At 27.2% G+C, this 22,017-nt stretch overlaps 1 protein-coding gene across 1 annotated transcript; it reads left to right on the plus strand.

The window, feature by feature from the left end:
* The first annotated feature begins 150 nt into the window (after positions 1-150).
* On the plus strand, positions 151-20,773 carry LOC129968133 (protein phosphatase 1 regulatory subunit 37-like). The gene is made up of 12 exons (XM_056081951.1): positions 151-419; positions 6,505-6,602; positions 6,797-6,842; positions 7,953-8,053; positions 8,766-8,885; positions 9,630-9,780; positions 9,894-10,039; positions 10,131-10,262; positions 10,680-10,821; positions 13,085-13,251; positions 15,999-16,950; positions 20,171-20,773. The coding sequence occupies exons 1-12, from the start codon at positions 206-208 to the stop codon at positions 20,218-20,220; spliced, it is 2,319 nt and encodes a 772-aa protein (XP_055937926.1). The 5' UTR covers positions 151-205; the 3' UTR covers positions 20,221-20,773.
* The last annotated feature ends 1,244 nt before the right edge of the window (positions 20,774-22,017 follow it).

Here is a 22,017-nt window from a genome sequence, read left to right on the forward strand (position 1 = left end):
CTTATGAAAAATAATTAGAATTCAATTTATCCATGTAGCTTTACAGGTACAAGAAAATAAAATCTAAGAACTGAAAAAATTTGAAGAATTTTTCATCGTTCAATATTTTTTTTACAATTTGCTTCTGGCAACGATCTGAAAATGTTGGAAAATATCAAAAGATATGAGAAAACGGATTTTCTAAATATTTTCTCAACCATATAAGATGTCTGTTAGTGATCTTGAAATCGATGTTGATTATGATCTGAATAATTTAATTGAAAGATCAGCTTCAGCTCCATCATCTCCTAATGAGAGATCGTCTGTTCTTCGAGAAATTGGAAATGTTAGTGGTCTTGTTAAAGCAAGAAGAGTAACATTCCCAGACGATGAAACTATAGTAACTGGCTATTTTGAAGCCCCTGATCCATGGGGCGAAGGTTAGCTATATAAATATATATATCCATAAATTTGTAATAAATCATTTATTTTGAAGGCATATTTGCATTTATATTTAAATATTTTTTCGAAGTTACTTTTTTTATATATAATTATCAACTATACAAATTTAAATAGGTACAAAACATTCTTACTTAATAGTTTTAATCAAGTTTATAAAATAAGTGAATTCGAGAAAAAAAAACTATGGAATTTGGAGGGAAGCATTTCAAAAGTCTTGAATATGACTCTCATAGTTTATCATTTTAGACTCAAAATAAATTCATATGTAAATACAATGCATTCTTCAGATTTTATTTTTTTTTTTAATAATGTAATAATTGCCCATAAAAGTAGCTTAATGTCAGAACTAATTTACTACTTCAAACACAAGAAAAGAAATTATTCTTTTCATTAGAAAAAAAAATCACTTTATTGTCATTAGTTTTTAATCAACTTCTTTCATGCTTCTAACCAGTTATAATTCTCAAATGCATCAGCATTCTTGTAATGAATATTAATGCTCCTGAACTTCACTTAAATCTGCTGTTATATATCCTCTTCAGTCCTGAATTTTTTAAAACTGGTTTAAAAATTTGATTTCTAGATCTTTCACCTTTGTTACATCTCAATAGTTTGTGGAAAAAAATATTTGCGGATCAAACAATTTTAAGTCCCATAATTTTAAGGTACACATATGTGTACCTCAGGACTTAAGTAAGTTAAAGCATCCTTGACAAAAAATATATATATATATAATTTTCCTGGTTATTTATTAGCTGTATTTTTCCTATTCTAAGGCCTTATGAATGAAAAAATACAAAATTTATTTTATTAATAATCTATTAAACCTTATTTTGAATGAAATTTCATAATATTACATAAGTAGATACTGCATTTTGAGCACTTGACTGTTCTAGATTTACATCCTAGATACCTGCATTTTGATTCATACTTATTGTCCATTTAATGATTTAGATGGCTTGACATATCTAGTCTTATTTCTTTTTAACTGGGAATGGACAATTTTTCTTGCTCTTTTAGAGGTATTTTCACCAGATGGTGGTAATGAAATCTCCAATGGTCTTTTAGTTGCATTTCCATCATTTGATGACCCTTCTTCTATTAATTTGTTTTCCTTTAAAGGTTATTTTTTACTTGTTATTAATTTCTTTTCTTGCTGATGATGAGAATTCTCTCACATTTCAATAGGGACCGAATTATATGCATTCAAAATTGCATTAAGTTCATAACATTTTCGGCTTCATTCCTAATAGCTCTGCTTGTCGCTCTGCCACCATTTTATAGTATATCAAGCAATTGACAACTACTAAATCTACAAAATGCTTGAATGCTCACATCGGTCATTTTTTGTAATTACTGTGTACCGGTAATACACAAAATAATGATCGATGCTTCCCATATTATATGCTTTTACAATTGCAGATTATTTTATATCAGCTTTTTGTTTCCATTATTTTGACTGCCTTCTGCCTATTCCAATTGGCTCATTACCTATACATGTGGATTAGAGTCACAGATTTATTATCTTTCTACTTGACAAGGCACATTTGACTATCATCTGAGACCCATTCATCCCATTTGCCAGGTTTCTTAATTTTCGATACATGAGAAATTCTATGGCTTCCCCTAAAATCATTTTTTTCTAAAAGTTCAATAACCTCCTTTTGAGTTAAAGACACTTGATGTGAAAAAAAAATTATTATTAGCTTATAAAATTCCTTATATTCTATACATAATGCTGGATTGAAATATCAATTACTGACTACAAGACAGCTATAAAATTAAATTTCTTACTCAAGTTAAAAAAATAAATATTTTTAAATTTATATCTTTTTACAGTACAAAAAAAATATTTATTATAAAAAAATATGCAATATATTGAAGGGCAAGAATTGACAATTTGAGAACAAGGGCTGAAAAGATAAACAGCACAATGGATCGCAAGCAGTCAGGAAATGGGAGCGAAAACGCTCGAGGTACATATATGTATACCTTAGTAAAATTTGTATTTTCACCGATTCTATTACAGATAATAAGATATAATTTGGTAATGACTTACCAGACACTTAGTATTTTATAAAAAAATATACAAGTGTTTATTTTAATAATAAATATTAAAAAATGTATTTATGTTCACTGTGTTTTTTGTTCAATGCCATTTTCATTATGTCTAATTAATAGTGATGAATATTAAAAAAATATCAAACTTTAGTGCTATTTATTGATGCAAAATGGAAGCCACATTCATAGATGTTGAAATGCATGCATTATTTCGACAAAATTTTACTTTACCGGAAAAGAAAAATGAAAAAAATTGCAGGATGTGTACCTCAGGACTGAATAGAATATATACATAGTAGCATTATTTTTAGATATGGTTGTATGAGGCAAACTTGTGTTAAAATTGCTATTTAATCCATTTTAAAGCAGTAGCTGTGATTATATAAATGGTAACAAATGCAAGGATTTGGTTAGGTATATATATATATATTATGTCTTTGGAAATCGAGCCATATATCTCTCTATGAATATGCATGAGCAGCTATTAAAATATTGAAACATATTTAAAAATATGGTAATTGTCTATTATCCTTATGTCAATGATTAATTGCCAAAGATGTCTTTTGATTGTATTTTGCAATTATATGTTGTTATGACTAAAATTTGCAAGCATAAAAAAGAACTTCTTTCACCATGCCCCTTTAAACTGATATCCAAAATCTGTTCCCTTATTAAGCTATTGTGAACTTAATTTTAAGAAGCTACACAAAAAAAATAGTCATACCATGGGGCTTATTAAACAGGTATTTAGGTCATCTATTCCTCCCTTGATCTATTCCTCCATTTTAAGTTATTATTCTCATCAGTGACAGGTATTCAGAACTTTATAGAACAGTTAAATGTCATTGTTCTTCTAAGTAATGTAATTATTTTTTAAATGTTCAGAGAAATCCAGATGAAAAATATGTGTTGAAAATTATAAGAAAATAATTATTTTCTATGCAGGTTTATAATTTAAATCCAACTGAAACTGAATATCGGAGCTTTCGTAAAATACTGAAAGACTTTACATGTTATTGTTGATAGAAAATACTTAACTCATGCGAAATTATTTTGTACTTGAAGGGAAATACTATAAATACTTAATTTTTTTAAAAAAATTAATTTAATTTATATTGAACTATTTGGCTAAACTTAAGAATACAATATAGTGCCATCACCAGAACAAATGTATCATCCTTTCTTAAAAGAAAGAAATCTTTAATATATTTAATAATGCCTAATAAAATGCAAAAGAATGTAGGGATTTGAAGGATTTTATACTTCATACTATTGTACCAGTATATTTCCAAAAAAATATAAATGCTAAATGAACCCAAAACTTTTCTTGAAGAAAAAATTGTAAATATCTTTTTTTTTTTTTTTTAAATGTCTCAGGAAAAAATTCTGCTTTTCTCTCTCTCTCTCTCTCTCTCTCTCTCTCTCTCCGCTGAAAATTATACATACTTGATACATCCTTTTACAAACAGCAAATGCTTAATATTTAATTTATGTTTAATTTTATTTCATATTTCTTGTATCATTCATTAATTTAATTTTCAATGAATTAAAATGACCTTTGGAAACTTTTAGAGTTATGCTGTTAGTAAATGTTTTAATTAACAAAAACTGTAAAATTACCTTCCAATGAGTTTTTTTTAACGGCCTAAAAGTATTAAAATTTTATTTTAATCATCCCTGTAAAAAGAAATGGTATATTTTATATTATATCTGCAACTTATTAGTCCTGACTTGTGTGAATTATCTTAATCGTCATTATAATAAAAAAAATTTAGATTTTTTAGAAAATTTAGATTTTTCTAAATTTAGAAAATTTAGAAAAATTTAAAAATTTTAAAAAAGAGTTTTGACAGTCCTTGAAAATCCTCAAACTTTAATTTGCTGTACTTGGAGCTTCGGAAAAGTATTTGGTTTTTCCATTAAGTCTTTGAAAAATAGCTAATATGCATCTCTGTCTCTAATATATATACAATTTTCTCTTCTCTCTAAAAAAATAATGGATTCGATAAATGCATCCATTATTTTTTAAAAGAAAAACACTGTTATTTATGCATTTAAATGCCAATAATTGTAGCTAACGTACAAAAAAATTTATCTAAGCATATCAAAATAGTGTCTAGAAAAGTTATTGAACCTCTTTTTATTCAATTTATTTTAAATTAAAATTTATCATTGGAAAGGGAGGACTACCTAAAATTTTCAATGAGAAGCAACGCTTCTTAAAAAATTTTCTGAATGACATGTCTAGAGAATGTCACTTTTCATTTGAAGTATGAAGTGACTTAATTTTATATGTTGAAATAGTTGGAAAAGGTATATTTCCTATTCCAAATTCTGAGTCATATAAATTTGTAACAGCCTGCTGAATAATATAAATTTAAGATTCTGATAATGATATCTCACTTCCAGACTATAGTTAAATAGGGATTTTCTTTAACTAAAAATGTTAGATTTTAAAAGCTTAAAGAAGAAATATGTTGCACAGAACATTTGGTTTTAGTTGAATTGAAAAAATGCTATCAAGAAATTTCAAAGTGTAAAGGAATTATATGTTTAAATTGCAAATGAACTAATTAATTTAAAATTATAATGGTTGCAAGCTAGAGAGACAGTTTCTGCACTTGCAGAAGTCTACAAACACGCTAGCTGAAAAGGCAAAGAGGTATAGAGATTTTCAATGCATAACAGAATTAAAGTTTTTTTAAATTTGGGCTTTAAGAAGCAACTTAAATGTGAATTTAAAATATCTTAATGGCACACTGTTTACCACTTCAATTATTAGAATGTCATAAAAAGTTTGTAAATTTGTATTTATTTTGTATTTTTACCTTTTTATATACCTACGAAATACTGGTCAAAAATAAGATTAGAAATTCTTGTGAAATTAACATTTCTTAAAGAATTTTATTTTGTCTAAAGTGTAAATGTTTTGTGAATTGTGCATCTAGTAATATGGGTAAAATTATCATCTAGTAGTAGTCAAGCAGTGAAGTACGACTGTTTTTCTTGTTACCTTGAAGCCCATTTTGATCTGTAAATTTTGGCTTAATGAGCAACTATAAAATGAGAATAACTGGTACTCTTTATTTAAGCATTTAGAAATATTAAATGAGAAAATAATGTATAATTTTATAATCTTTAAATTTTTTTATTATAGTTTTGAAAAGTTCATGAAATGTTCTTAACCCATGAAGATGCACATTTTTTGTGCTTCTTCAAGGATGTATGTTTTGACTTTGTAGATTGCAGATTTTTTTTTTTTTTTTTTTTTTTTTTCTTAGCAAACACAAAGAAAATTACATTAGTTATACGAAAGCACAAAATATAAAATGCAAAAAAGGGTTTTCTTATGAATATCAGTTAATATTTCCTTTTAAAAACATGTGAAGTATGAAATTAAAAAAAAAAAAAATTAAGGATTATTGTGCTTTTAAAAGTTGAAAATATCAATAATTCAAACTGAAAATATTCAAATTTAGTAATATAAAATCAAATTTTATATTACTAAATTCAAAATAAAATTTAATTGTATAGTAAGATCTAAATTTCATTTTTAAAGTCATTCATTTGTTGTTTGTAGAATAATGCTTTATAAATGGGAAATAAAAGTTTAGGTTACTTTAAAAAATTAATCAGTTGAGTACATCAGTCCGATAAGAAAACCTGTTTTGAAAGCAAAACTGGTTAATAATTTGCTGTAATAAATTACTAAAATAATTTATTCTCAGTTTGAAAAATGGAGCCTGAATAAATGAGTTTATCAGAAGTGTTTGCTTTAAAAATGAGAGGACCGCAATATGCAATTCCCACTTTACTTGCACTTGAAAATGTCTGCATGAAAAAACATTGCCTCTGTAGTGAAAATTTAAGTCTCTTATTTTCTCTGGGACTTTCGATACTTCTTACAGATTGATATGACTAACTTTATGAAATAACTGATCTATAATGTTTTGGAAATATCTTATATCAAGTATGTGTCTGATATATATATTTGCTCCTTAGAATTCCCCGTATCTACTGATAATATAGTAGCAGCTTATAGAGCAGCTTGTTGGAAACAGGGTGTAAAGCCTCTGCAAAAAGTATTGCAGCAATTGCAGGTCAGTTTACGAAATCTTGTTAATTGTTTAAATTTTACACTATTATTTTATAAATTAATTAACCATTAAAATTTTAAAATAAAAGAATTAGGCTATTTTTTTCCTAAAGATTTTTCTTCTATATGTTTTGCTTGATTTTTTTTTAATTTTCATATTGGTTGTCTCTTTTTCTAACAAATGTTTTATTGTTATAGACTGTTCAGATGACTGATGATCTCGATTTTGAGCTTAATTTGAAAGGTAAATTTAAAATGTTTTAAGTTATGATTTTTATTAGTTATCAGATATGTATTTTCTTAAATTCTAGATATTAGTATTTTAATACAAATAAGTTTTTCATAAGGATTAATATTTAACAAGCATATAAATTTAACATTTTTATCTATTACTTCAAACATTGTAGTTTGACTTAGGATTCTGATTTTACCTTCTGAATTAAATTTAACCCTTCTTTGCATGGTGATGGAAATTTCCATCATATTATTTAGTGAACAAAAAATTATACATAATACAGGTGTACTGTAAATTGATTGTTTCTGGTAACTTTTTTCGCAACTATTGCATAGTAAGGAATGTAGCTACCAAAAAAATCAAATATCACAATTATTATAGCGGGTTTTAACTTGTCATTCCGCTGTTTGTTGTGGTTGGAAAAAACGCATGATTTCTTGAATATTTTTTATAACTAATCTTTTTTTTTTTTTTTTCTAATAAATAAGTGGAGAAATTTAGAAGATAGACACATTGAAGATTTTGTTCTGAGCTTAGCATGCAAATTTGCATTATCATGGATATTTCCATCGTACTGTTGATTATTTTATATTATATATTTATATTAAAAAATTTTTTAACATTTTTCCTTTAGTCTAGAGCATGAATTATATCACCCTGATTTATTTCACAAGGAAAAAAATCCTGCAAAAAGGGATTAAAATATTGCTTCATTTAACCAGTAAGAAAAATTTCTGTGACTTGATTAAAAAGTTTACTATTGTTTTTTGACTTGATTAAAGCATAAGTTATTCATAATTATCATCAGCTGAAATTTTAACCAAGTGATTCATTAAACTGATTGCTGGAGGGAAATGGTAAATTCAAACATTTGTAACAAAATATTTCATTTAAATACAATTGAGGTTTTTAGATTTAGATTTTGATTTCCTTTATATATACATATATATCCCAATGCTGCTAAGAATTAATGTTTATTTGCATTTCCTTTTCAATTAAAAATTAATTGTTGATCAACAATTGAAAACTGAAATTCCTTTTCTCTATTTAATTTTATAATATTATTAAGATATTCATCTTTATTATTATTACTTTCATGTTCTATATTTGTTTCTGTAGGTGAAAATTTAGATGCTCAGCATTGTGAAGCCCTAGAAGAAATTTTTAAAAGACTCAAGTTTCATTCATTGTTGCTTGAGAACTCTAATTTGGATGATGAGGTTAGGGAGCATATATTCTTCTGATAGGTTTAGAGGAGAAAAAAATTTCTTTGCATTTTGAAATATTAAAAATTTTGCTATATTTTCAACAGTAAAGTTTTTAATATAATTTGAAGCATTAATTTCTTTCATTATTTTAAAAAAATGTATACCATATTAATTCAGTGTATTTTTAAATAAGCAAATTTCATTATGGCTTAAATTCAGTCTTTAGCTTATCTTTTCTATATTGTAATAAATATTTTTTTAAAAAACTAGGAAGCACATATATGTACACAGTCAAAATGAAATGTAATATTTTATTTGTGATTTATTCAATGTCCGGATTTGCTTTCTTTAAATAATTTTAGTTAGTAATTCTGAATGAATTCTTCTATCCTAATGAATAAAAAAAAATGACTCATATTATCCGTATCATTTTTTAAATTGTAATGCTCGTAGAAAGGCAAATCTGGGTACTTTTTCTCTTTATTCCATCTTATACATTGCTTTATTTACATGTGTCAAATTCATGAATTTTGTTCAAAATGAGTTGTAATATAATAAACTAAAGTCTAAAGTAAATATTTGCAAATTTTTTGATATCTGGTTAATTAATTTCTTACTAAGATGGATTCCATCTGATATTTCAAATATTTGTTTCCTTTATCGGTGTACTAGATTTTTGTAGAAATGATGAATTCTATTTTTATTTCTTTTCATATCCTTCTAGGGAGCTGCTGCTATATTTGATATGATTGAATATTATGATACCACCTCCCATTTAAACATTTCATGTAACAAAAATATTGGAAATCAAGGTTGGCAGGCCTGCTCAAAAATGCTGAAGAGAGTATGAGTATTTTTCTTAATAAATGTATTTTAATTTATATTGTGCCAAATTAAATTGTCTCATTCAATATTAAACTCAGTCTACAAAATTGCATATTGTCATTGGTATTTTCTTTTTAAAAGTATTATTTATTTTTAATTTTTTTTTTTTTTTTTTTTGTTCTCATTGAGATAAATCTGAATATTATGCTTCAGATTTTATTTGTTTATTTATACTTATAACTAGATGAACATATTTTTAAAATATTCCGCATATGGCCATATTTATGAATCAGTTTTATTCTATGTATTGAATGAAGAAATGTAATTATCAAATATTTTAATAATTTGTTCTGTTATGTAGCTTCTATCTTAAGTAATTATTATCTATGTTATCCTTCTGTAACATTTCTGAAAGTGTTATCTTGGTATACTTTTTGCACAGAATGTTACTTATGTATAATATTTTATTTTTTAGATAAAATTAATATATATTCATTATTTTTTTAAACAATTTTCAGTCATTGAATTGTCATTTTAAATTTATCTTTTTTTCTCATTATTTTATAGTTTTTAATTAATTAATGACTGATAATCTATGTTTAAATTTTTAAGACTCCTTTTTTATAAGTTTAATTTTTTTTTTTCTGCTAAATTTTATTGAACCAAAATTACTTGTTGAAGACTATTATTGTTAATTAATTCAAACATAAACACTGCTCTTATTCAAGCTAATATTTCAAGCTTAAACACTGCTCTTTTACAGACACCATGTTTACAGTACTTGGATGCTTCTAAAACATCTCAAAATGAACAAAGCTTGTTGATACTTGGTCGAGCATTCCGCACTGGATCTTTCCTCGTAACACTTCACTTAGAAAACTGCAACATATTTGGAAGACCTCTTGTTATTTTAGGTAAGGACATTTTATGTCTTTTTAATTTTCCTAGGGCCTTTCGTTTCTATAAAGATTATTTGAATGTTTTGTCATTCTTGTTTATTGATATATATATATATATTTTATATCAGTTGCTGCTTTAAAACTCAACAACACTCTGCTTGAATTATATCTTGGGGAAAATAAAATATGTTCAGCGGATGGATTGCAACTGGGAAATTTGCTGAGATCTAATTCTACTTTAGAACTCCTTGATCTCAGGACAAACAATTTGCAGGTAATCTACAACTTTAGTCATTTTATTTTGTATTTTTCTTTGAGTTATCTTTGTTCTGATGTTTGAATTAAAATTTCAATTATCATAATAGGACTTGGGTATATGTCATTTGATTGATGGACTATGTCAGCAAGCTGCCAACTGTGGAGAATGTTTAAAAACCTTAAATCTATCAAATAATAATTTAACACGCAATGGAATGGCACACATAAATCGAGCTTTGGTATGATATCTTTTCCATATTATTATTTTTTTTACACTTGAAATGTTAATTTGGCTTTCTAAATTCCATTTATCTGTTTAATAGATTATTATACTATTTAATCAATTATATTACTGACTTGCAAATTCCAAAATTTTGCAATTTTAATTTTTATTGATAAATTGTGATTTAATTTTTTGTGATTTACTTGGAAGTAAAAGATATTAGTAAATAACCATCATTGAAAGAAATTCAAGTAACTTGATTCATAGTTATTTTATTATTGTTTTCCACTGCTTCTTTACATTCATGTTAGTATCTATCTATCTCTTTATTTAATTTTGATATGTTTTCAATTGCAAATCAATCATAAAAATTCATTTTAACATAAAATTAATATTGTTATTATTTTTGAGATGTTTGAAACTAATATTTCAGTTAGTCTCGGAATCTCTTACAAACCTTGACCTAAGCAATAATAATATCTGTGATGAAGGCATCCAGCAGATGAAACAAGGATTGCTCACAAACCAGTCTTTGCAACAACTAAATTTGGTCAATACAAAGATCACTTGTGAAGGTAAAGTATCTCATTTATTTTACGTCATTATTGGGTTATTAAAAGTTTTGTGATTTTACATACATTTTATAATACTTACTGCAAACTAATTTTTTTAATTCGAATTTCTTAGCTTTGAAGCAGTTTTCTAGTGACCCTTTCTTATTACAAAGTGTTGTCAAAACTGCAATTTTTTATTGGACTTTCCGTTTCTGAGTGTCAGTTTACATTCCTTTGTTTAAAGTAATATGTTGAGATATAGCTTGTTGAGTAATTGCATTTTCAATAGGGTGTTTGCATTTCACTCTCAGCCTGGAAATTTAACTTCAGTTTATAATTAGGGGGGTCCCTTCTTATTGATTCTTTTAGAATGTTTTTTTATTATAAAATATTATTTAAATATTATAAGTTGTCTAACATATTTTAAAATAATAAAAATAGAATTTTTAAAAAAATATCTCCATTATATTTCCAGAAACTTCGAATACCCATGAATAAATTCTGTTAAGTGATATTCTGGAAGTCATCAATTATCAAAGCACATTTCGGAAATGACACAATTTCATTTTTTACCTTAAATTTTATATTGAATTATTTATATTTTTAACTTTATGAAAAATTTTCTGATTTTAGTACATTATGTTGAGTTATCTGTCATATTATTAAGATAATTCAGATTTTTTAAAAGAATTTCCCATATTATAATTCCAGAAATTTGCACATCAGAGTTTTGCTCCAATTTATTGAAAAGAAAAGTTCGGGTTGTAGTATCCCATTCAGAATTCTCCTTCATTTTTGTGCTGTTAAAATTTTAATAAATGTTCTAGTTAATATAAATATCAATTTTTAATATATTTTTTTCTGTCTAGGTAATATGGTAAGATACAGTTTACACAATATTGAAAGAAAAAAAAGTGTAGGATGAAATTTGAAAAAAATATCACTATTTGAAAATATGCATATATATTTAATATTTATTTCATTTAAATGCCATTCAAGATATTTAAAAGAAATTATGAAGAAATGTCACATTTTAAACATTAATGCATTAGTAATAAAATAAAAAATATCTTAAAATGTATTTTATATGTAGGTCGATTCTCTTCAATGGTTCTATCAATATTTATATATATAAGCAAAAAAATTATTACATTGTGATAGTCTAATATAAGCTAATATAGTTGACATTTAAATAATGTAGCTGTTATATGAGAAACAAATAATATTTTTCTTGGTTCCTTTAATCTATTACTGATACTTAACCAATTCTCTATTCAAAATGCAATATGCAAAAAAAGGGCAAAAATTGAATATGTAGAAAATCAAAGGTAGTTATATAAATCAGAAGAAAAACTATCATTTTAATATTCGAATAAGAAAGTCAGTATTTATATGACTAATGTTCGCTATTCATCCTGAAAAATTGATAAGGGTAATAGAATAATTTTTATCTTCTACATTAGTACAATAGCTTTCTGAATTGGAAAGAATATTTGAAATAAAAAAAAGGTCTATATTTTTGTATTGCTATTTTTTGTACTACAATAGGAATAATTTTTTATAGTTATCAGCAACAAAATCTTTCTTATTATATGCATGACTATAAAAGAAAAATTTGAAAATTCAAATCAGTCTTCTCCATGAATTTCTCTCGCACCTTATCACAATAAAAACTTCGGGATGGGTATAAAGGAAAAGTCCTCAACTAAGATGAGATTCCAATGGCATTGCTACAATAGCCATTTCCGAATTATAGCCATTCGTTCATTCAGACAATAGTCATTTCATTTTCTTCCCTCAAAATAAACCAGATACCCGAAACCAATCACATTTGGTATTAAGTTGACATTTTCTGAGCACTAGGGACTGCCAAGTGCGATGTCAGAGGATTAAAAAAAATGTTGTTAATATTTTTTACATACTTCATGCTGAAGAGTAATTTTTATTGCTAATAATTTGTATTACTTTTTAAAATGGATGGAAAAGTATAAGCAGTTTTATCATTGAAAATGTCTGCTTTTTCTTCATATGTTTTAATAATTTCCTTTAAACTTAAACCTGCGATCTGAAATAGCACAAAAATATTAGATTTGAAATTAAACAAAGGTAGGAAAATTGTTATAATGTGTATGTAATTTGTTAATATATTTTTATTTGTTGGTTAAATTTAAACAGCTTCTTTATCTGTTTAGTTATGTATTTTTATACATTGGATATAGAAATCTTTTGATACTTTTTTATAATATTTTCATGTTTGCTTATGAATGCTTATGTTTTTCTATAGGATCAGTAGCATTGGCTGAATTCATCGCAGACAATCAACATATTGCACAAATTGATCTAAGGGAAAATGACATTAAATTAGCTGGACTTATGGCTCTTTCTCTGTCCTTAAAACACAATCAGAGTATGATAAATCTAAATGTAGACAAGACAATCAAGACAGAAATGGTAATTATTTGTAATTTTCCATAACTATGTATTATTAAAATAGAATTCAGAAATAATATTGAAATTCTATCCTTAATATTAAATGAATTATTCAAATATCTATGTCTACTAATTGTGATCACAACTGAAGGAAGATTTTTCTTTAGATTAAAAATAATAAATTGACATGTGTCAAGAAAGATTACTTACTCGGACATTTTCCTCTATTGAAATTGAAATAACCATAAAACTAAATTACAATATCAATATATTGTCTATAGAACTAGGAAGCTATTTCTAGTTAAAAGATTGGAACAAATATATATATATATATTTTTTTTTTTTTTTTTTTTTTTGTAATTTTGATATTATATTGTATTTTGTAAGTTATGCAAGCAATTATTTTTGATTTATTAACAACTTTATTTTGTTGCTGAAGTGTTAATTTTAATTGTCTACCATTTTCTTGCATTCTGGAATACAAACCTTGATTGCACTTATTTGCATGAAAATAATATATAGCTAAATTCAAGGCATATATTTAAATTCATTAGTAAAACCAAATAACTGATCTTTCAACCTCATACATTTATTCAGTTTTGGCAGTTTATATTTCATATGAAAGTTCATGGCCCTTAGATATGTCATCAATGATTACCAAATCCCTTTTACAAGAGAAATCTCAAAACACTACTTTATATATTTCTTATAAAAAAATACCTTAATAGAATCTTTCCTCAATTATTGTAAGCATTCCACTAATTTTTATTTGTTATACTCTTAGATCTATCAGTGAACACTTTCACCCATTCTTATTTCTTTTTAATTTTAAGATATATAATAAAAAATAAATCTTCAAGATAGCCCCCAGTTTCAGCTGCTGGTTCGATTTCATCAATTGCTTTAGTCACCTTGCAAACAGAACTATCAGTCAGAATGCTTTATATTTATTGTACAAGCTTTAAAACAGTTCTTTCTATTGTTGTGATAAACTATTTCAGCAAACTATATGTTTGCTGAAATTGGTTGACATAACTAAATTAATTCTGCTATTATGGAATACAAACACCTCATTCCAGTACTTCATTAAAGCAATTTATAAATATTGTATTTTTCCATTAAAAAAAAAGCTCCTCAATTTTAAAATCTTATATTATAAGATTATAAAATGTATGTTTATGTCTATATACAGGGTGTTTATTTAGTCCCGGACCCATTTTGATGTTTAATAACTCATAAAATAATAAAGATAGATTAAAATTAATAACATAAATGGTTAAATAACTCAAAAATTTTCATTACCCTTGTCAATGAACTTCCACGTGTGCCCTCTTCGTCGCACGGAAAATATCAAGTCGATAGTCAATTTCGCGGCAGGCATGTCGGCATCCACAGAGCCTATTGTGGTTGTAATTCTGGCTTTTAGGTCATCAATGTTAGACACTTTCCTCCTGAAAACGTTGTCTATTACAAACCCCCAAAAGAAAAAGTTCAGCGGCATTATGTCATTTGATCTGGGTAGCCAAGGGATTGGACCTCCTCACCCAATCCATCTTCCTGGAAAATGGTCATTCAAAGAAGTACGAACGATGGTACCCCACTTCTGGTTGTGGAAGTTTTCTAACATGTCTAAGTATACGACTGACGAGACCGTCTTTTCTGTAAAAAAGAAAGGCCCAATGACTCGGTCGTGCATTAGTCCGCACCACACATTAACCTTTGGGAAATCCCTTTGTGCCTCACGGTATTCATGGGGATTTTCAGATCCCCATATGCGCATATTATGGCGATTAACAATGCCAGAAACATGAAAGAATGCTTCATCGGAGAACATTATGCGCTTCAGAAAATCAGCACCATCTTCTATCCTCCTTAACATATCTGTTGCAAAGGCCATCCTCTTAGGCCTATCGTTCGGTTCCAAAACTTGAACAATTTGAACTTTGTATGCATGCAGTCTTAATTTTTTCTTAATAACCTTGTACACCGTCGAAATTGGCATATCCAATTCTGCCGCCGCTGATCTCACAGATATTCTAGGATTGTGTAAAAATGTCTCTCTGACACGCTCAACATCAAAATCACTTGTGCAAGGACATCAGGAACGTTTCTTATCTGCGATACTTCCAATTTCTAGAAAATTCTTTTTCCACCGCAAGATGCTGTTTTTGGATAGAGGATCTTTTTGATAAATTCTTCTGAAATTTCTCTGTGCTTGCACTATCGATTTCATTTCTATGAACCACCATAAAATCTGTGCTTTCTCTTGTGGTGTATGCATTCTCCTTAATATCCGCTCGAATAAAACATCACATACAGAAGTACTACATAGAACAAACACATCAAAAGTAAACATAACATTGCAATAGTTGCCAAAAAAAAAAAAGAGAAACAATGCAATTAATAAGCAGACGATATTTAGAAAAGTACAGATATTTAGACTGGAAAATGAAATTATCTGAAATCAACCACACGCGCAGACGATATTTACAAAAGTAAAAATATTCGAACCTGAAAAGGAAAATATATGAGTTATTCCATCAATAAATGCCATAAGTTTATTTATATCTTCATTATTTTATGAGTTATTAAACATCAAAATGGGTCCGGGACTTTATAAACACCCTGTACAATAAATCAGTATTAAAAAGCAGAAACAGAATATGAAATTTGCAAAACAACGCATAAATTGCTCATCAGTGGAGGAAATCAATTTGGATTATTAATGGAATTTATATATATAGTATTTATTAAAATTTCTTTTACAGGCAGATGGAATGAGTAGTGAAGCTAAACTCTTGGGAGAAATTACAGAGTATTGTAAAAGAAATAAAAGTAGAATAGACTCTGAGCAAATTCAGGATAAAGATATTAACTTTGTTGTCCAAAATTCAAACATTCCTGTGGTTCGTAATGAAGCAGAATTGACAGCTCTTATTAAAGAACATAAAGATTCTTCTGGAGATGGATCTTCTTGTGACATGAGTTCTCATTCCTTAAGCAAAATGATTCCAAGTCATACTTTCCCAAGTGATCAAAAGTCTTCTCATTCTCCATCTAATAGTCCAAGAAATCGTTTCCAAGTACGCCGAGTCATTTTAGATTCTGAAAATCCTACCAGTGTTTCTTCAGCACCTCCAAACATAACTTCCAAATCTGAATCAACCAACCAGTCAGAAGAATCTGTTTTTCTTCCATCATCTCCTATTGAAAGTGGCTATGATAGTAATTCTCCCTCACCATTTATGAATAAGGATGATTCTATAGAAGTTGAAGTAAAGAAAGCCTATATTCGACACCAAGATTCAATTGCTATCCATAAACAGCATGCCCGAAGTTGCACTAACACTGCTGGTTATGAAGATCAACAAATATATGAAGAAGATGATGCTGGAAATAATTCTGAAGTACAAATAAGTGATGCTGCTGTGAGTGATGATGTGAATTCTAGTCAAAGTGAAAGTTCACAATCAAACCTGATGGCTCGTCGCTCAAGCGGAGGTAAAGTCAAAAAGCTTACCTTCTTATTGCCTGATGATTATATAGAGAATATTAATGGTATCAAAACTAATAGAAGAATGAGTACACCTGCTGTCGCATCTCAGAGGCTTTTACAACAAAAGCACAAGGCTTTGAACTTAAAACTTGGTAGACAGCTGGAAGGATTAGACCTTAAAAGCTCTGTACCACTTTCCCCTACAAGGCTACGTGAAGGCTTAAGTAAGTATCTTTTTTCAATTTTTTTTAATAATATATATATTTGCATATATAATTGAATGCATGTTTGTTTATTTGGAACTATACTCTCAGATGAGATTGAGCAAAATTTGGCTCATGTTTTCCTAAATCTAGAATGATTAACGAAACTGTTAGAAAATTGTATGTCACCTACAAAGCGGGTAAAACATTTCAATGTGTGTGTGTGTGTTTTTTTTTTTGGGGGGGGGGGGTAACTGAAAAATATTGGAGAAAAAAAAACCCTTCAAATCATTTTAATATATATATATATATATATATATATATATATATATATATATTAAAAAACAGCTCTTAAATGATCTAGCTGAATTTCTACATTTTTAAATAATTTTTAATTATTTTTGAAGTTAATTTAATAGAATTTTGATGAATCTACATTGCGGACCTCCATTAGTCAGAAAAACATTTCTTTGGAACTATACTCCATCATGAAAAAATCAAAAAAGCATTGAACTAAAGTGTTAAAATTCAATATACACTCTTAAATCCAAATTTTAAGATTTCTGTCAAAATTTGAATGAAATCCATTTACTATCTCAGGGGTGTTTGTGCTCCGGGGAAACCCCGGAATTCCGGGGATTTTGAACTTCGATACCCGGAAATTCCGGGGATCGTCGTTCAAAAGGAAGTAGGAATAATAATGAATTATTTATTTTGATCTGGGTAATTTTGTTTGCTTTGAAAGCAGAAAACGCAAGGTCAGTGTGTGTGGTGAAAACTTTTCCTTTCTTTCTCCAAAGGCAGTGATAATGCGTGAAAAGGGGGGAAAAACTTCTTTTTTGTTCTTTCCTTATTGCGAGTTATGACTCATTCCCCCGGTTCTCGGACATTCTCTTCTGGATTCTTTTCGGCAAGTAGGTGCGGCAGAAAAAAAAGGGAGAGACTTCGTTCGACCAGATGTGCGATCACGTGACCTGGGTTCAAAGGTCTTAATTTTGCAAAATTAATGGTTATTAATTTTGCAAAAAAAGTAATTCATTGAACTTTTATAATTAAGTCATTCAATACTTCATAATCGTAATTTTTCATTTCTCTCTCCCCCCCCCCTTCTCGAAACTTCAAAATGTCGGTAGTAAGTCCGTAAAAGTTTCCGGGGATTTTTTGGGGTCCCACAAACACCCCTGCTATCTCTATATCCATATATATATAGAGCTCAAAGGTACAAAGAGCTCTGCTATTTAAGTTTGGTATACAGATTTATTCATCAAAATTGTTGTCCTTTATTAAATTTTTTTATCAAATCTTTTGAAGAAGAACCATATGTTCCATATATTCTTATTTTTGTGAACATAACTCAAAAATCAAATAAAGTTAATTAAATAAATTTTTGTTTGAGTTTTATTGGCAAAGATAGTAGATCTTTATCAAATTTGAGACCCAACTAGAGGAAAGGAAGTTGCCCAAGATCTATGTTCAATTTCTTCATTATGTTAGAAAGCACAGATGTACTATACTGCATACCTATATGCAGAAGTTAAAAGAAGGGTGGCATTGATGCTTATGATCTATCATGACCTTCAAAGGTTTACTGCCTTCCATCCCACTCTTCCTCAACCCTGATATATGTTCAGGGCATGTAGAGAAAGATACAAAGAGAGCAGGGGAGGGGGGGGGGGTACTGATTAAGTCAAAGAGAAAATACTCCTACTAATTTAGCTGCAGTTTGTTAAATAAAATTATATTTAATTTTAATAAATTTGCCAATTTTTATTACATTTTTATGTAAATTATTTTATTGACTTCAGAATTATGTTTCTTAAAATATATCATTAAATATTCCCTTATAGTTTTTAAATTTTCTAACTGGAGGTTTTTGATTCTTTTCTAATATCTTTGCTTTCTTTCTCTCTCTAACTCAGAGCGAAAATAAATTTGACTGTCACTAGATGGATAACTGTGACTTACCTATGGAAATAGATGGCTATATCTTTCCAAATTATTGATCTCACAAAAATGAGTTTTGCAATATTTAAAATTTTAAAAAAATTACTTCTTTTGTGATATCGATTTCATTTCTGTATAACTTTTTGCACTTTTAATAAATTTTTCAAATTTAATTTACAATTTTACAGTTCTTTTATTGACTTGGGGAAATTCAAATTCATCTGTTAAAATTTTTAGTCGCATTCTTTTGTCAGTATTAAAATTCAGATTAGAAAATTGCTTACTTTGGTTATCAATTCTAAAATAGGATATTCACTTCAGTTTTTATTTCTTAATATGTATTCTTAATCTGTCTCGGCAATAATTTGTTACCAATTGATTCAATTCATAATTTTAAATCACACAAAATAAACTAAAATTGTTAAAAAAAATGGATTCCATATTAATCATTTAATAGCCTAAAAATCAATTGTCTAGGTGAAGAAGCTGGTCACCTGTACATAAAGCAATTAAGTACAGGTGGTGTAATGATCATAGTGATTAGTTACTTCATTAATGGAAAAATAAAGTACAAAGAAGAATACAGATTATTCACGCTATAGATATCTAAAAGTAATGGTTTATACTGAAAGAATCTCGTATGATTAATTATAAAAATTCTGTAACTTTGTCTTATTGTCAGCTATAATTATTATATTCTAAAACCATATTTTATAATATGCAAGTTCATATGCTGTAAAGCATATATATCTTTCAGTAAATGGATTAATTTTAGTAATTTAAATAAATTTTACACTGAAAGAATAATGAAATAATTTTAAACATGTATTAAAGAAGATATGAAAGAAAATACTTTCCTTTTATAATTGTAAAAAATATGTTTTATGTGAATAGGAAAACAAATTTCACCAAATATGAGTTTTGACACCTAATGTAACTTGAATATATAAACAGTAATAAATTCCTTATCCATATGAATTTGTATGTAAAATAATATGCTTGTGTTAATCTAGAGGATCTAATAAAGTTAATCTAGGAGAAATTACTGTACTCATATTTTCTGTATAGGTAGAAATAGATTAGTAAACAAAGATGAAATATTAAGGTCATAGCCCTAATTTTCTAGCATAAAATTACTATATATGACATGTCTTTTACTTATGAGTTGCAATTAAAAACAGAAAAGGTTAAAAGTCATTATGAATTTAAGTTGACTTCAATTATTATCTAAGTGCATTTGCAAATATTTGTAATGAAAACTTGTGTATTATTCTTCATTTTCTCTTTCTCTATTTAGTTTTCCCTGAACCATTTGAAACCAAAATTACTGTTGGAGAAGGTAGCTAAGAAAGCAGCTCCAGTCTTGGCATCTCAGAGATTGTGTAGTGTAAACAATTAATTGCAAAAGCTTGCCAAATTTTCACTGTACTGGTATATACCTGCATTTATATGTCATTGATGTTTTACTAATCATAAAGAAAAATACCCATCCTTTGTTTCATCATGTTTTCATCAAATGGTAAAATTTGCTGTTTTAAGCTTTTGTTGTCTGTTATTGTTATTTTCAAATTTATTGCACTTAATTTTATTGTTTGTATCTAATTTGGTTTTTGAACTTGTTGTTTTTGTTATATATATTATGTTTGAGAAAATTGTACTCTAATTTTTGTGATGGTTATTGAGAACAAATGATATCTCAATTTTTTTTTTATCCTTCATTTTTACTTTTTACTAAGGTCAAATTCTTATATGAGAATTTTTAATTCTTATTTGAGTATCAGAAGATTAAGAATTTCTCCTCTTTTGAATGTTTATAAATTATCTTGGATTTTTTTTGTTACATATTTGATCCAAAGAATTTCCAATAAATGTACAAAGATAAAATTCATTTTATCAAAGTGCTTTAAGGTGTTTTTTTCCCCCCCCTTTGTTGCATTTTTCAAGCATCAGAAATATTGAAAATTTTACATATTAAACTCATTTTTTTTTTTTTTTCAGATTCTAAAAAATTCTTATTATTTTGTATTTTATATTATTATTAAATTTACATTCATACAAGTGAAAATATGAAGTTCTTTTTAAATATTGTTATGCTTATTATTAAGTTTTTGACAGATTTTTAAATATGTTTTTTGTGAATAAATTACTTCTATAAGAAATAGCTTTAAAAAAAAACTGATCATTTAACTACATGTCAAACTGATGTCTTGATTTGTTAAGATCTTCACTGTTTTTACTGTAAAATTTAAATGAAATAAAGCATTAATGCTCAGATTTATGAACCTCATTATAAACATTTTAATTGCCCAAAGTGTTCTGTGTATTTTACTCCTGTATATACCATTCTCATTACTTTTTCCAAACCCACCAGCATTGCTTTATTACTGGTTTTTGAAGCCAAATACATTGAGATTAGATTTATATATATATGTCAGTGTCTTAATTTTGGATAAAAATTTATAATTTATTTTGAAACAAGATATGCATATATGCTTTTTAATATTGATATTGTTCACTTTTTCTGGCTTTATTTATTCCTAGTCATTTGTTAATTATACATTTTGATTTTTACTTGAAATTAAATTGTATTAAATGCTAAATTTGTAATTTCTTTACCTTTTAATTGATTGAAATTGACGCACAATTTTCAAAAAAAAAATATTGTAACATCAAGCCATAAGTTATGTATAATATTTTAATTTTGAAAAAAAAAAATTCTTGTAAACAATTTCTGTAGAAAATGTAGAGGCATGTTTTAAAAGTTGACTGAATTTAAATAATTGTGCTCTTTTGAAATTTATGTGCAGGAAATTGCCCAAATAAAAGTGAACTGTCCTAGTAACTCTTCTACTTGAAAAATATGTACTTGATTATTAGTAACACTGTTCTATTAGTTATATAACCCCAGTATATTTTCATTCTTTAATTTAGTTGTACAGTAAATCATTTCTAGATGGTGGACTGAAATTATCTGTGATTAGATACGAAATTGATTTTGGGAGATATTTAGAGCTTATTGATGAATTGGTTTATATAGTAATGATAATGCTACTGATGTTATAGCAGGCGGTTAAAATAGTGTCGAGTACACTTGAATTGGACTGGTGTGTCTTCCATTTTTATTAATTGCCTTTGAAATTCCCT

The sequence above is a fragment of the Argiope bruennichi genome, chromosome 5 (assembly GCF_947563725.1).
Source record: "Argiope bruennichi chromosome 5, qqArgBrue1.1, whole genome shotgun sequence".
NCBI classification, from domain to species: Eukaryota; Metazoa; Arthropoda; class Arachnida; order Araneae; family Araneidae; genus Argiope; species Argiope bruennichi.

Bases quoted from the DNA above. Each gene is read 5' to 3' on its own strand.
- LOC129968133 (XM_056081951.1), top strand. From the start codon at position 206: ATGTCTGTTAGTGATCTTGAAATCGATGTTGATTATGATCTGAATAAT. The intron at 9,781-9,893 runs GTAAGGACATTT...ATTTTATATCAG, and splicing joins AAGACCTCTTGTTATTTTAG to TTGCTGCTTTAAAACTCAAC. The intron at 10,040-10,130 runs GTAATCTACAAC...TTATCATAATAG, and splicing joins TCAGGACAAACAATTTGCAG to GACTTGGGTATATGTCATTT.